We start from the raw sequence: 16,029 nt of genomic DNA, 5'->3' as shown, positions 1-16,029 counted from the left end.
CTAATTCATCCGTTGTGTTGGCTTTGACCATGAAGTACGAATTGAATCAAGCCAAATATCCACAAATATATGTTACATTAACATGAAATTTCCATTACATGAACAAAGGCGATTTGGACAAACGTACAGTAATTGCCTTCATTCAATGCAAAATGTCAGAAAGTTCCACAGATTACCGATATCTCAACGTTCACAGTTTAGATTGGAGTACACTTAAATTAGTTTAGAGTTGCATGCCAAAAATAGCAGATTTACAAGCTTATACCACTTAAAACTGAAACCGAAACATGGGTGGGCTCTATACTTGGTCTGCTCTCATTTCTTTGGCAGACATAGCAGATCTACAAGTTCCGTCAAATCCATCCATCAAATGCGATGTGTTATGAGCTTGAAAATCGTCTATTTCTGACGAATGTTCCCCCCCGAACAGGGGCCATTAGGGTTCAAGTGGATAAACCATATGTGTGCATATGGAGCTCCTGCAGTGCATGGAGGCCCATGCCGTGAGCCGAACCACATTAACCCTAGTGTACCTGTTTTGAGCAAAAGTTAAAAGAATTTCAACGTTATTAAACATTTTTCTTTCTTTGAAATCCGATGCATCATGTTGTGAGCTTTATAGAACTGGCATTTTTACTCTTATGACAAAGTATGCGTGCATACAGTAGCATGCCTTTCAGTGATTCACTGTCGATGCACAAGGAGCTGCAGAAAGCCAATGGCCTGGTGTCTCTCTATACTGCCTCCCCCTGGTCAGCTGGGGCACCTGATGGGAGGGAAACGGAACTGGTTGGAATAACTTGTTCCTTCCACATGCTATATCCCACCGGGGAAACTCCCCCCTGTCAGGTGATAAGAAGCAGCCTGCTCACTCCACATGCATTGAAGGAAGCATGTGCTTCTTTTTCTCTGCATTTTCATGAGCTTCTCCCCAGGTGGGCAGAGGGAGAGTAGCGCCCAGGATGACAGTTTAGGCAAGTAGCACCAAGTGAGATATGGGTTACAAAATCCAAAAATAATGGGATAAAAAATAAAATAAAAGACCTGGCAGCAGCTTCACTAGGGTGGCCGTAGCAGAGAGGCTGCTTGGGAAACAATAATAATAATAATAACAACCAGTAAGACGCCTGAGGGCGAGAGGCGACCTCACCCTAAAGGGCGATGTCGTGTGCACGCATCCATCCACCTGGGTGACAGCAGACTGCTGGGAGAGCGCTGGCGCTTTGGAATGGGGGGGTCAGATCAACATATCTGCCTGGGTGACAGACATAACAGAACAGGTCAGCTCCATGGAGATCTAAGGGTTTGAGGTCAGATGTAGAGTTGCTGGCCAATATTGACGACATCAGGGATCTCCATATACAGGCTTAATATTGATGACCACGTGATGTCACATGCTCTCACCCCGACCAACCAACCAACTCACACACTGACGGGAAATGCACGATTCCATAGTTAACTGTGACCTTCGGTCCCAATAATAATAATACTAGTCTGCTTCTATTCTATTACAATGCAGGGGTTACCGAGGTGGTAGCTATACGAAACCTTTTTTTTTAGATCCTCATTTCTCGCACCGTGTTACTGTGTCCCTATTGATTTAATGTGAACAGTTTGTGTGTAGCCCTGGTGAGATATACTGTACTATACTGTATACTTATATCTTCAGATGCTACATGAAGTCTGAGATCCATGATATGGAGCCACGTCTGACATCCACGCCGCTCCCATGTACTGTAGATCACGAAATCCACATGACTCCTTTTTCCTTCTTTTTTTTGTAACAGAGCTACATGGCAAACAGCTTAAACCACAACCAGGGACAACATTTTTGACATAAAAAGAGGGAGTGGGCTTGTAAAAAAATAAACATCGAACATTCCATGGAGGCCATGGCGAAACTATTGATAGAAAAGAAAGAGAAGAATAGAACAGGCATCTGGCCATTGCATACACTTGTGTTCAAAACACAGACAGTTTCTCTTTTGCCCCAGATTGTGACTTTGGGCTAATAAACTCTCCTGGGTGGTATAAGGCAGTTCAAAAGCATAAGCAATAGATTACACAGCAGACATGAAGAGCAGACAGTCATATCAATAAGCATGTTATTCTCTTGCGCTTGCATTTGATGACCGGTGTCGCCGAATTTGGCAATGAATTCAAGCAGACTTTGATGATATAGCTTTAAAAAAAAGTGACTTGACATATTTTGAAATCAACGGAACTGTATTTCCATTTGGTGTGCATTAGGCTACTGTTGAGGCCTGTCATGTTTGCTGTTGGGCACCGACGTCGGTACGGTTTCGGATTCACGGTCGGCTCGAACAACGCGTTCTCATGTATGTCCGCCTCCCGCACTTTAGGTTCTTTCCAAGTTTTTACCTTGAACAAAATACAAACATGTTGCTAATCGGGCCTTTTTGTTCCGCTCTTGAAAGTTGAACTACAGTCAGAGCAATCCTCTTTGAAGTCTTCCTAACCAAAAGCAGACAGTCCCCCCACCCTCTGCTACAAATGGAGAAGTTACAATACAATGATGGGAAGGAGCAGGGTTCGATTTGCTAGGGGAGGATGGGCGAGAGAATCCATGCCTCTACTCTTGATATATCCATTTATGCTCTGGTCATTCGTTTTTATGGCCGGTGGGGATAGGTTTTACCCTGGCTTCTGGTCAGACATTTTGGGGAACTGTAGATTGTCTGATATGTTTGATAATATCACTATTTAAAAATGAAATTACTTTATTTTCTTTTTTTAGTTAACCACTGTTTTGGGCAAAAAAAATAGAAAAGGAAATGCAGAGAAAATAGCAGCAGATCAACATTATGCGACACACTGTGAGTTTATATATCAGAGATTTATGCTATTTATATAGTCACTGTTGGGTTTAAACGTTGCATGTCCAAAACTGTGTGCTGCAGGAGAGCGCAGGAGGTGATCTTGAAGAAAACGAGCACTCCATTTTCAGATCTGACTGGTTCTCCAATCATCTTGTAGATGGTATACTTTGTGTGATCCTATGATGAATTATGTCATTCGTTTGTAATTTTTGTAATTCTTACAAATCTAACCCTGGGAAGTTGAGCTGAAGCAAAGGGGTGAGTGAAGGAACCTTCACATAATAAAGCTGGCTATTACTTCTTTGTGGAACGAGCTGGAGTGTGGTGGAAAACACTTCAGCTGTTGATACACCCATCAAGCTGTGGCCACAGCCATGTCTGTTTCTAAGTAAACAGTTCCTATACTGTATGTGAGGCCTGACCTGCACCAAGCACCAATCCCCAGGAATTACGTCCCCCATAATTAGCAAAACACGCTTTCCATGTGGAATATATATATATAAAAAGAAATGACTCAACTAGAAAAGTGTGCTCCTCGGGATGTGTTCCCAGGGCCGGCAAACTTTGGAAGTCAATCGTAGAGTTATGAGCCAAGACGGAATTGTGGCACCTTGTCCTAGTCAAGTGGGAGTGTTCATGATTTGCTGCATTTTGTGCAAAACAGGCTCCTCCCGCAAACTTTGAAAACCAATCTTAGCCAATCGGAATAGAATCTGAAAATCTGGGACACATGACTCCAGAGATAATGTGTACGTATTTGCATGGGTTTTGGACAAAATGTGTAGGAGTAGTAGCAAAACATGTGTTTTGATTGCACTGTACAACCTGCGGTGTAAGAATTATAAGCCAAAACGTGAAGCTGGCTTTGAATGAATGTTGTGTTCAATCATGATACTGTATATCATCATTGCAAATGACTGTCACATGAATATTTGTACCTAATTTGATGGTGATGCAGGCATATATAAAAAAACAAGCCCAAATTGATTCAATCAATTAATTACCAGCTGCATTATTATTATCTGCGGGGGTCCGCTATAGACGAATTCAGAAACGTATTTCCTGTAGGCGGACTCGATGTAGCTGCAGGGTTTAAACCCTCACCAGGCGCACCTCTTCTACTACAGTGAACTGTAGAGTGACTGATGTTAGTCTGCTTCAAAACGAAAACAACCACGAAAGCTTTCCTCGCAACAAAAAAAACCTGCCCTGCTCTTCCAAATCTGGCTGTGACAGGCCGTCTGCCCCTCATGGAATACTATCACCATTTTATTTTATTGTGTCAACTAAATCCTCATTAATGCAAACTAGATTCAACATACTCAAGCCTGCACACATTCTAAATATGCCCCCGAAATATTTTACCGAGCAAATGTTGCCACCTTCAATAATAATGATAATAATAGTCTTTATTGTCTCCACATAATATATTTTTGTTGACATGGACACTTGTACAAAACATTAATAATTCTACTCGAGTTGGAAGCATTAAGACCCAATTTAACCCTCAATGGCTTCCTTTCTGAAAAATAACGTAATTGTAAAAATATTCACGCGTTTAGATATTCTATTTACAATGAGATGTGGACGGGAGCTGGTGCCACTTGGACCCGGACGTAACGTAGGACTACAAAATGACGTCGGACTTAACCCATTCTGACCTGAGATCAGATTCATACGAGGTTTCCACTGGACACACACTGGTCTGATTAACCCATTCTGACCTGAGATCAGATTCAAAAAATGTCAGTCGTTCTTCGATTTTTCAAAAATAGCTAAAGCATAACATGATGCTAACACCAAAATGGGTTCCCGTTCAGAATGGGTTAAATACTGAATAGCGCCACCAGGGTGCCACCAGATTTGAAAAATGTGTCTTCCATAGCCTACTGCAACGGCGTGCACAAAAGGTTTGATGCTGAACATAGTCCATCATTGTCTGAGATTATCTTGCATTTTTCCCCCACATGCTTCACATTTTATAAATATATCATTTTCAGTGGGCGAGGTCTGAACCATGCCCACATTTGGAGTCACACATTGTAGAAATGTCATAGACAACGACCACTGACAGGCTGGCCACATTAAGACTGAGATCCACATGAAGCCATGCTGCTCCCATGTGGATCTCAAGACTCGCATGATTAGACTCTTCTCTACTCCCACTTGCGAAAAGTCCATGTTTCTTCAATAAAGAATACACGGTACAGAAATGTATGGTTTCGATTCCTATATACATCATTGAGACAAAAGCAACATTTCAACAGTCCATGCTGCCTTCATCAGTAAGACTGGTGCATGAATGTCTATATGCACCATAACTATGAGTGTGTGGAAACTTTTCCTAATTGAATTTTGATTCAGTACCTCGCAAATACAGGTGTGTGCTTTATCCTTTTTTTTAACCCCTTAAAACCTCTGTGTATAAAGCATCTGTGTAACCACTTTAACCATTATTTTATACTTTGGCTTTTAAAACTAGCAGATCTACAAGCTCATAAGGAGCTCGTAGATCTGCAATTTTGGAGAAATCTTGAAAATGTGTGCAAATCTTTGAATACATTCATTAACTCAAATCTTTGAATACATTCATTAACTCAAATCTTTGAATACATTCATTAACTCAAATCTTTGAATACATTCATTAACTCAAATCTTTGAATACATTCATTGACTCAAATCTTTTTTTCTGGGGGGCCCTGGAACAGCCATTTGTAGAATCAGTCATAGGTCTTGTTGACACCGGGGCCTTTCATTGCAGAATTACTTCATAATGAATTGCATTCGCTTTTCCAAGTGCTCAAAGCACTTTACAATGGTTAATTCATTCATTCGTTGGGAGGTGAAGCGGCGAACAGTCGACGCCAGCATCCTTACTTCCCACACCAATGGTGGTGAACTCACACCGACCGACTCATTGGAGGCAATGTAGGGTTATGTGTCTTGCCCAAGGACACTTTGACATGTGGACAGAGGAGCCGGGATTCGAACCGCCGACCCAGGGATCATTGGACCACCTGCTCTACCTCCTGAGCCACAGCCGACCCCACATCCACACTTCAGATAAATCAGATTCGACTTGACCACTTAATCCCTACACTTCATTGACAGGGTCCCCCAGGGGTCTATACTTGGTTCCCTCCGTTTTGTACCACAATAACACATTTCGTTGCAGAGAATAGCCGATCTACAAGGTCACAAAGTCACAAGGTGTCTCTAATTTGACAGAATATTATTTATCAATGGGCTGACCATTGCAGAGTCTGCACTGCACCCTTCTCTGGGCACAGACCAAGACTGATAGGGCGATATCTTTGCATGAAGCCCCACATGTACATAAGTCCCACAGCTGTTGCTTCAAAAAGGCCTCAGAACTAAAAATCAGAACAGTCTGGAAGCATCTGCTTTGAGCCCAAATGACAATTTACAAATGATTTCAATTTGGGGTGGACCTTTTCCTTTGCACAGAGGAACAGCCTCCCTGCTGGGCAAAGCACATTGTGGTCCCATTTGATAGTAATACGAACCATGTTGCTTTGAGTACAATGTTGTGGTTTTGTCCTGAGGACATGTGCTCACATATTTACTTTGCTCGATGGTGGCCACAGAGGACTGGTTAGTCTGTGATGTTCTTACTGTAATTCCCCCGGTGGGCTGCCTGTGTGCGTGCGTGCGTTTGTGCGTGCGTGCGAGCGAGTGTGAACAGCCAATGGAAGGAAACATGGACTCCACAGAGTTCAATATATGCACATAATGTTCTCATTCGAGCAAATTTTGAAATTCCCGCTGCTTAACTTGCGTGCCACCAAATACATGTACAGTATATTGACGCACAGCCCAAACTCAGGCACAAACAAAGTTTAACCCACATCTGACACTGTATCCGACACTCAAAATTACGTTCATACGCAAACAGTTTATTTTTCCATTTTTCTTTTTTACATTTTCCACAGACTCTCATTAAAAGCAAACTAATTGGTATGGTAGATATGGATATATATACATCGCAAACTTCAAGAAAGCTAGGCTTCTTCAAATAGAATGCTTCGACAAGTCTTTGCCACCACCAGAGCACTCAAACACAGCGGCGACGAGCGCCTCTTATTATGACCACTACTTCATCAGCTGTCATCGAGTGTCTTGCACGCTCGCTGAGATGGTCCGTCTAGACTCGACGTCACTGCCCAGAAGTGCACACACGCAAACACACACACACGCTCGCGTGCGTGTGCTCAGACGCCATTAACGGATGCCTCCCTGTGTCGCTGGTGATGCCCTTCCCACCTAATCCCATACCTGGCACCAGCTGGGTCGGAAATACTCGCCAGACTCTGTCACTGCACGCAGCTGGGAGATAGCCGGAACGCAATGTTGTGTCAATGTCAGCCAACGCACAGCTTGCTAAAAGGACTCATGTCTACCCTTGATATGGGACAAGTGTACTAGAGTTCAGGTTTTGAATGTCAGGGTGGAAAATACGCATTTGATCTTAATATGCACTAAAACCTCAAGGAAATGTATGTAATCACGGAAACGGCAAAGAGAAAGAGAGCTGCAACGAAAGTGAACAGCTCATTACCTCAGATGAACAGTCTGCGAATGCCAATGAACACTTCTAGCTGGAAATGTATTTCAATCTCGGAGCAGATTTTCAGTTTGACCTCCAACTGCTGCATGAGTGCGATAGTGTGGGATCAGTCTGACATGATGGTGACAATGCCCCCCTGTACCGGCCTTGCACCTTGGCGGTGAGTGGCTACATGAGAGCACAAGATAAACCAGCGTACTTAAAAATGGGCTATTTATACCCAGCTGGTGTTAAAATGGTTCAGCACACCAACAATGACAGCAAACACAACTCTTATCGGATAACCATGTGTTGGAGGTCCAACAGGGCTGGATGATGGTGTGATCAGTGAGAAAGGACTGCAATGAGAGATGGTGAGAGAGACTAAAGACATTGGCATTGATATTTTTTTCTACAGTATATACAGTACAGTAAATGAATCGTCCAATTGTGTTCTCACATTTGGTATCATTTGATTGTCTTGTCGTTTTTTGTTTTTGTTAAAATATTTGTGTTAATATTGTCTTGTTGTGGTATTGTCATTGAGGACCACTTTGAAGACAACATGGTAATTAGGGTGTTCCTTAAAACGCGAAGTTTTGAAAGTCTAAGCTCCAACCCCCTGAATTGGTTACACTAGTTGAGAAAACCCTCCTGGTGATTTTTTTCCTCAATCGGACAACATTTACCCCTACCTCATGGACCCTGAAGTTTCACCCCGAGGATCCCAGACTACGGCAGGGCATAAACGGTGCTAAAATTTATTTTAAGGATATCTTAACAAGGGGGGTGTCTATTTTATGTGTTTTTCTACCAGGAGTTCAAATCTGTGCTTATTTTTTGGATACAACCATTCTTACCTACATCATTTTGCATTTAAAAATGCCAATTTTAACCTTTCAAACCTCTTTCAATGGAAAAGTAGCCTATATGTGAAATCATTTTGCCAAAGCCTTCATATAATTATATATTTTTTAAAGTCGTAACATGAGAAGTGAGTAATGAATAACAACAACATAAGAAAAATCTGTGCAATAGAGTAAACAAATCAGTGCAATGGAGTAGACAAATCAGTGCAATGGAGTAGACAAATTAGTGCAATGGAGTAGACAATTCAGTGCAATGGATTTTTTAAAAATGCTTACTTCTTTACACAGTTAAATATATCAAACTATAACAAAAAGCTTAAGGAGAATGCCATTCTACCTCAAATACATAGTTTTTAGTGGCTGTAGCCCAACGTAAATCAAGTGCAACTGCAGTTTATCCACAAGGCTCCCAGGCCCGTCCGACTTAGTGCTCCTGCTCCTCCTTCTGGGCTGCCATGCCAACAGCGATGGTTTTCTTTCTGGAGTCTGGGAACTCTGCGCGATGACAAGAGACAACTTGGAGGAGAAATTGCAGTTGCTCCTCATCCTTGGTGAGCTTGCGGTTGTATTCCTGGATGAGGGCAACTCCTCGCTCCGCATGGTCGTTGATGACCGCTATACCCTGCACAAAAGCCGCTGCTGTACAGAAGTCTTCCCGCTCCAGCCAGGTCGTGGGATCGGCGTCGAGGAACCCGTCTTCCAGGCACACACGAGGAACTGTCGTGTGTTGGTTGATGCCATATCTTGCAGCTGGAGTCCAGAGACGGCTTGGCTGGGCAGTAGCTGTGGGCGCTTCGCTGGAGATTCATCTCCCTCTGTGGTGTGAAGTGAATTGAGGATTCCCCTCTTCTCCTCCATCGTGACCATGGGGTCGAAGACTGCCAGAGCGACAAGCTCCTCGGAGAGGTACCACAGGTGGCCTTGCAGCTTGGTCAGAGCTGCCTTGCCCACATCCCGGTTGACGTCGTCCATGTAGGTCATCAGATCCTTCAGCAGTTGCAGGTCGTGTCGAGGGGCAGCTGCGGCCTCCGGAGCCAGTGTCCAGGCTTTTGTGTACAGGCGACTGACGAAGATGGCGATTTGCTGCAGGCCCTTCTCCTCCTTCACTGTGAGCTTGAATTGGCTCCGGAACATCCACACCTTCAGTGCGTAGATGGCTTTGGACATCCACCTTGCGTGGTGCATGGGTCCGGGGGCGAGGAACCGTACTCCTCGTGGGGGGATCTGGCCGAGGAAGATCACAGTCAATTCTCGTAGCTCCCGGTAGTCGTCCCGAAGGCCCTTGTGGTTGGTGAGGGTGCTCTGGAACCATTCCTTTTCCACAGGGTCTAGCAGAGGACGCACATCGGGGTGGGAATCACCGGACTCGAACTGGCTCTGGTCGATGAACTGCCAGTACTCCTGGAAGCGCTGTTGTCTACTCCATTGCACTGATTTGTCTACTCCATTGCACTGATTTGTCTACTCCATTGCACTGATTTGTCTACTCTATTGCACAGATTTTTCTTATGTTGTTGTTATTCATTACTCACTTCTCATGTTACGACTTTAAAAAATAAAATAATTATATAAAGGCTTTGGCAAAATGATTTCACATATAGGCTACTTTTCCATTGAAAGAGGTTTGAAAGGTTAGAATTGGCATTTTTAAATGCAAAATGATGTAGGTAAGAATGGTTGTATCCAAAAAGTAAGCACAGATTTGAACTCCTGGTAGAAAAACACATAAAATAGACACCCCCCTTGTTAAGATATCCTTAAAATAAATTTTAGCACCGTTTATGCCCTGCCGTAGTCTGGGATCCTCGGGGTGAAACTTCAGGGTCCATGAGGTAGGGGTAAATGTTGTCCGATTGAGGAAAAAAATCACCAGGAGGGTTTTCTCAACTAGTGTAACCAATTCAGGGGGTTGGAGCTTAGACTTTCAAAACTTCGCGTTTTAAGGAACACCCTAATGGTAATTCTAAGTTGTTGTCCCTAATAAAAAATTACAAACAAACAGTAAAACAATAAGAAACAGGATGGAATGGAAAACCGAGAAGGAGACCAACAAGAAAAAACATGTCAACTTATTAAGTATAAAGTATAATGTGAAACAGATTCCTAATAACACCCACAGACTTCCAATAGATGGGGGATGTGATATGCCTTATGTTTTGCTTCACAAGCTGACCCAGTGTACTGAGGGGGAAAGCAAGATAAACTAGAAATATGCACTCAGTAGATAATAATAATAGCAATGTAAGCTGTGACATTTCTTCATACAGCCATGAAAGAGTAGCTCAGCACTATGATTAAAACTTGTATGTTCTCTACTCTCTCTCTATTGCGTGAAGTCACGCACAGAAAGCAGATCTAGATGGATGCTGCTTGTGAGATTGTAGATTGTCTTCTTTTCAGTGTGCGATACCAGCACTAAGTACAACTCAGACTTAAGTCAAGGTTCATTGAGAACAAGCCAAGGTATTGTAGGGTACAACAAAGATTGAGAGACCAGGAATTTGGAAGTCTGTGCATCACCGGTGCAGTATCATAACAAACATAATAAAACTAAATGAAGCGTGTTTGCTTGTTTTAAAGTTGCAGGAAAGGAGTCAAGAGGACGGTACACTACACAGTAGACAACTACACAGTGGAAGAAAGGCTGCAATCCACTTGATTTTCATTCAAACCCTCAGTCCACGGATCAAATGAACACTCAATGACATCATGTTATTTCATGTTAGGTGATATTTGAGTTTAGAGACTGATTTGATCGCGCGCTCTGAAGGTGAACTGAGGTGAACTTGAACCCACATACTTAGCGGACTGGACGACACTCTCGACGTGGCATGAGAAAAACAACGTGCACATTTTTAGAACGGAGAAAAGCGGACCGTCTACAGGGCGAGTGCCAAGACAACTGAAATGGCCTGACTGGGATCCCGCAGACGACGAAGAAGAAAAAGCAGAAATCTGAAGTTGACTGTGATTCCCGACGAGTGGGACATTGAGCAAGAGTATACGACCCATCCCTCCCACCTCAAGATGAAACTCATAAACACTTTGGTGCTGAGGGACCGCACACTTCCACTGAGCCAAACAAAGGGGCCAAGCGTCAAAAAGCACATTTCGCCTCAAGCACGGCCCGGCTCCAAATTAAAGCAGTGGTCAGTAAAAGCGTGGAAATATCTGCTTGTTTTTACCGTCGCCCGTTTATCCATAACGGATGGCACAATAAATCGCTCAAAGTCTTTGGCTGTGCGTATTTACAAGAAAGGAAGAAGGGGGAATTGGGTGTGAATAGGGACGTGGGGGGTAGAGAGAGAGACGGAGAGAACGGATTTCATCATATTTTTGTTGGGGTGGTACGTAGCCCACCTCCACTAAATCAAGTGCGTCAAGCGTGGGACCATGTTTTTCCAACCACAATAATATCCCACCAGACGGGCTTTGACCTAGTCCAGGAAACCCTCTTTTGTGAACCTCCAAACGTGCTCTGTCCAAATTTGGTAGCTCCCTCGTTGGTGGTCCCCAACCGTCTCTCTCTCCCTCTTCTTGTGTGTGTGTGTGTGGGGGGGGGGGGGGCATGTTTTGGGGCGGCTATGTTGGCGTGCTTTTCAAAATATGCACTGCACCTGTCACATGCCTGGTGTGGACAAAACAACATAAATTACTTTTACTCTCAACAAAATCATAAATTGTGGCGTGGTAAGGAGGTGAGGGGTGGATGTAATTTATCTCTTTTCTCCCTTCCTCACGGTGGACACCCCTCATTGCCTTTGCTCTGTTTATCTGCTCCTTGAGATCTCCAATCGCGGCTTGTTAAAACTCAAACAGCTTCCTCGAGCATTGCTCATTTCCAGGAAACATGTCCCGGTGACGTGTTCCTCTTATCGTCACTGTCGGCCAGAAATCTTGTATCGTCTTTGTTTTTTTTCATAAATAATTAACCTATTTTATACTTATGCGACACAAAAGTAGCAGAAATATCTACAAGCTCACAAGACATCACGATGTGACGAGCTTATAAAAGGCTATAAAACAAAAACCAAAAAATGTTTGTAAGGCTTTGTTTGTCTGTCTGTTTTATAAATATTTAACCAATTAACAAGAGCTTGTTGCGACTACATCGGGTCCATTGGAACACATGTTCTCTTTTTTTCCATTTCCAGAAAATTAACAGTTTTGGACTTACAAGGTTTCCACCGACAGTGACAATATCCTGGCCATCGTGTGCCGTCTCCTCAGAACAGCGTTGGTTTTGCTGTCCTTTGATGCACCGACCTCAAATATTTTGTCAGGGCTGATCTGTATTTTGTGTAACTTGTATAACTGCAACAGAGAATTCTAACCTAGATCATATAATAGGACTGATAGACTGACAACAGGTGACACGTCATAAAGCAATGTGCATCATGGATATCATTATTCTTTGGATTTCCAAGTTCAGGCTGAGAGTAATTGATTCATAACACCTATTATTGCTCCCTAAATGAAGGATATATTTTCACCACTCAACTTTGAGCCAATATAATTTTGTATCAAATGAAATTTGTAGCCAATTAGGGGACAGTTACTGCACTGTCGGCTAAATAAAAGCCGATAAAATTTCAAAATAAAGTTGTTTTTCTACTAAGTACTGCAAGTACTTTCCTCAAAATAAACAAAGAAAGTACCTTACCTCCAAGTTCCTTTACGTTCAAGATGGCATTTGGAAAAGGCACTGCTTTAATGCTGAAACCTAAGAAAGGAAAATAAGGACAGAAAGATATTGTAAATGTAGAGGAAAGTGACAGCCCAGACAAGGCATTGGGTGATATAGAAATATGTCCTCAACAGAAACAAAAAGACTGGATTTCACAAATCCCTTTTGTCAGAATATTTGACGTACCTTTTCCAAACCACCAGCTCAGAATCACCCACAGAGCTGCAGTGTATGTGGTAAATGAAAAGGAAACAAGGGAACTTCTGGTGTCGGGGGTTAACTAAACACACAGCATTTCTCTTCTTCTTCTGTGTTGAGGTTGGTGGAAGACAGCACTCGTGACTAAAGTGCTAATATGTATTATGCGGTTGGTTACAGTGGTTTCTTAGGGCTGGCAATGCACAAAACCAACAAAACAGAATAAAATGACAATAAAAACGTCCTTCAAAATGGTGCTAAATAATGGGACTTCTCTGCCTGCGAGTGTTCATACATAATGGGACAGGTCCTGGAAGAGCACGTAAGCCAGACCAGACTGCCTGATAAAAAAAACCCACAAAAAGCCCTGCTCTGGTTTGTTGGCACATTCCTGAACTCAAAATTCATAGAAACTAAAAGGTGGAGAGAACCTCAGGAACTCCCTTGCTTATAATGTCCTCCACTGTGCAGCTGTTGGCAGATCGAGACCGCTAAATCTCCAATTCTATTTGAGAGAAGGTCGCTGACACACAATCCTTAGTGTTACCTTGTAACTCCCGGATTTAACACTGGGGATTTTACTGTGTATACACAACTCTGCACAAAAGTAAATAACATAACAGTCAGTCATTGATGTCCTTTTGAGTTGGACCCAGGTGGTCACTCTTCCCTTCTGTGAAGTCTAGTACAGCTGGGGGTTTATTTATATTTAGATAAATAAATAAATGTAGATAATATTTAACCCACAGTGGGATTCCTGCAAAAGACTACAGTAATCGTGGATTGAGCGAGATGAGGCCATCTCCTCGAGGGTTTTATACTACGTATATGTACACAGGAAGCGGGTTGTTTTCTTTTGCAGGTGACGAGCTGTACAAACCCTGAAGCCTCTGACACACTTTAGAAGCTTGGTGGGTGATTCGTAGAAGAGTATGGGTTAGAGAGAAACAGCTTAGCTGTGCTTTTCCGTCGATGTCGGGGGACTCTGGAAGACATAGGTCATTGATTTCCAAACTTTTTCATGTCAAGGACCACCAAATTGACACCAATTAGCCCATGGACCCCCATGAGAGGATATTTTTACGGCTCTAGCAGCGATTCTCGAACCCGTTTAATTCCAAGGACCCCTATGTTTGACATGCATTCATCTACGGTCCCCCATTTAATGGCATTCTCTATCTCTGGGACCCCAATTTCTATTGTAAAATCAATGTTAATCAATCCATCAATCCATTAGAGTGTACAAATGGAACCACACGGACCTGTACAACTCTCTGAGTTACAGACCCATAAGGGTCCATTTGGTTCCAAACTATCATTCAGCTGAGGACCCCCCTGGAACTCCCTCAAGGACCCCTGGGGGTCCCGGGACCCCACTTTGGGAACCAATGACATATAGGTTGTGTGGCTGTGATTTTCCAACTACTGATTCTGCACAATGCACTGCCAACAGTATTAACTTAACCACTTAAATCCCAGCATCCATATCGTGGGGAAAGCTCTAGCAGAAAATAGCAGATCGACAAGCTTATATTATGCCCCCTCGGACGTCCTGGAGGTCAGGAGAAAAAATATAGATTGGCTATTTTCAGCAATAACAGAAAACAGAAAATACACTAGTACTGAGCCCTGAGGGACCCCGCTCCACCATATGGGGTTTAAGTGGTTAGTTGTGGCAAGTTGAAGAGGTGTCGGCAGTCTGTCCGTGGTTCACTCCAGGAGTCCAATGGCTTGTACGCATAATCGCATATGCATGCCCGCCTCGTCTCACCTGTGGTAGGAAAGATGCCCTCACTGCCCTCACTGCAAAGGCGTGATAGCAGGCTGGTCTTTCCAGCACCCGTCATGCCGATGCATACCACGTCATACTCTGGTCTTGGCGGTGGGGGTCCTTTACAGCACAGTGCCCGGAAACACTGAAACGAAACGTAGAACATGCTCCTTTACTAAATAGAAATAAATGTAAACGCAAAGGCAATCAACGTCCAACAATACAGGTCTGATACAGAAAAAAATAATAAAAGTGGCAAGTTCTCAATCAGGTACATTTGGATCCTTACCAATTCTACTGGGGGGGGGGGGTGTTCCAGGGCGAGAGAAGGCACCGTTACCTTTATCAGCATCTTTGTAACACAACACACATTCTCACTGGAAAACAGAACCAGTACACCATCTACAGTAGAGCTTGTGACGTGACAAGCAGACATGTTAAGGGTGGCATTGAACCTGGTCAGAGACTTCTCTTCTGTGTCCTGTCTATATGCCGAGGCCCACGCAACCCTCTCCGGACCACTCACGTGGAGTGGCCCACTTAGTGCAGCAGGCGCCCGGCTTCTTAAAAAAAGGATTTTGAATACTTCTCCAGACTTCTATTGTAAAGGGAATGCGCAGTTTCACCAAAAGTACTGTATCCATTCAAAAGATTAAACCATTTTTGGGAGCATTTGGGAAGGTCTGATTATGTGAAAAGTCTATATGAGAGAGCGGGACAGCGAGAGTGAGAAAAGGTCTGTTACTCTGTGTTGGCGGTTGCGTGTGCTTGACAGCTTGTGTGTGTGTGTGTGTGTGTGTGTGTGTGTGTGTGTGTGTGTGTGTGTGTGTGTGTGTGCGTGCGCGTGTGCGTGCACACACAGCCGCACACACATCTGACTGACGCCGTGACGTGTTTGTGTCTGCACTCAGTGTGTGTGTGTGTGTGTGTGTGTGTGTGTGTGTGTGTGTGTGTGTGTGTTGGTTAGTTGGTGAGGGGGGGGGGGGGGGGGTACCCTGTCTGATTGGGCCCTCATGGCAGCCACAGGCAGACCTGTCAGTCCATGAATCACAGCTTGGAACTGGGGGCCTGCTGTGAGACATTAAGGGGCAAATGCA

General features: G+C 43.6%; 1 protein-coding gene across 1 annotated transcript in view; it reads right to left on the bottom strand.

Annotated features, from left to right (window-relative positions):
• LOC310872451 (ADP-ribosylation factor-like protein 15) overlaps positions 1–16,029 on the bottom strand; it is a 175,650-nt gene that overhangs the window by 88,822 nt on the left and 70,799 nt on the right. The window contains exons 2-3 of the mRNA XM_083784346.1: positions 14,933–15,077; positions 12,940–12,999 (exon numbers count right to left, since the gene is read on the bottom strand). Coding sequence (XP_083640472.1) covers positions 12,940–12,999; positions 14,933–15,077 — 205 coding nt within the window. The remainder of the gene's footprint in view (positions 1–12,939; positions 13,000–14,932; positions 15,078–16,029) is intronic.

The sequence above is a fragment of the Protomyctophum parallelum genome, assembly GCF_964188405.1.
Source record: "Protomyctophum parallelum genome assembly, chromosome: 15".
NCBI classification, from domain to species: Eukaryota; Metazoa; Chordata; class Actinopteri; order Myctophiformes; family Myctophidae; genus Protomyctophum; species Protomyctophum parallelum.
Note: the sequence above shows the minus strand (reverse complement) of the source record. Positions and strands in the feature narration are given on the sequence as shown.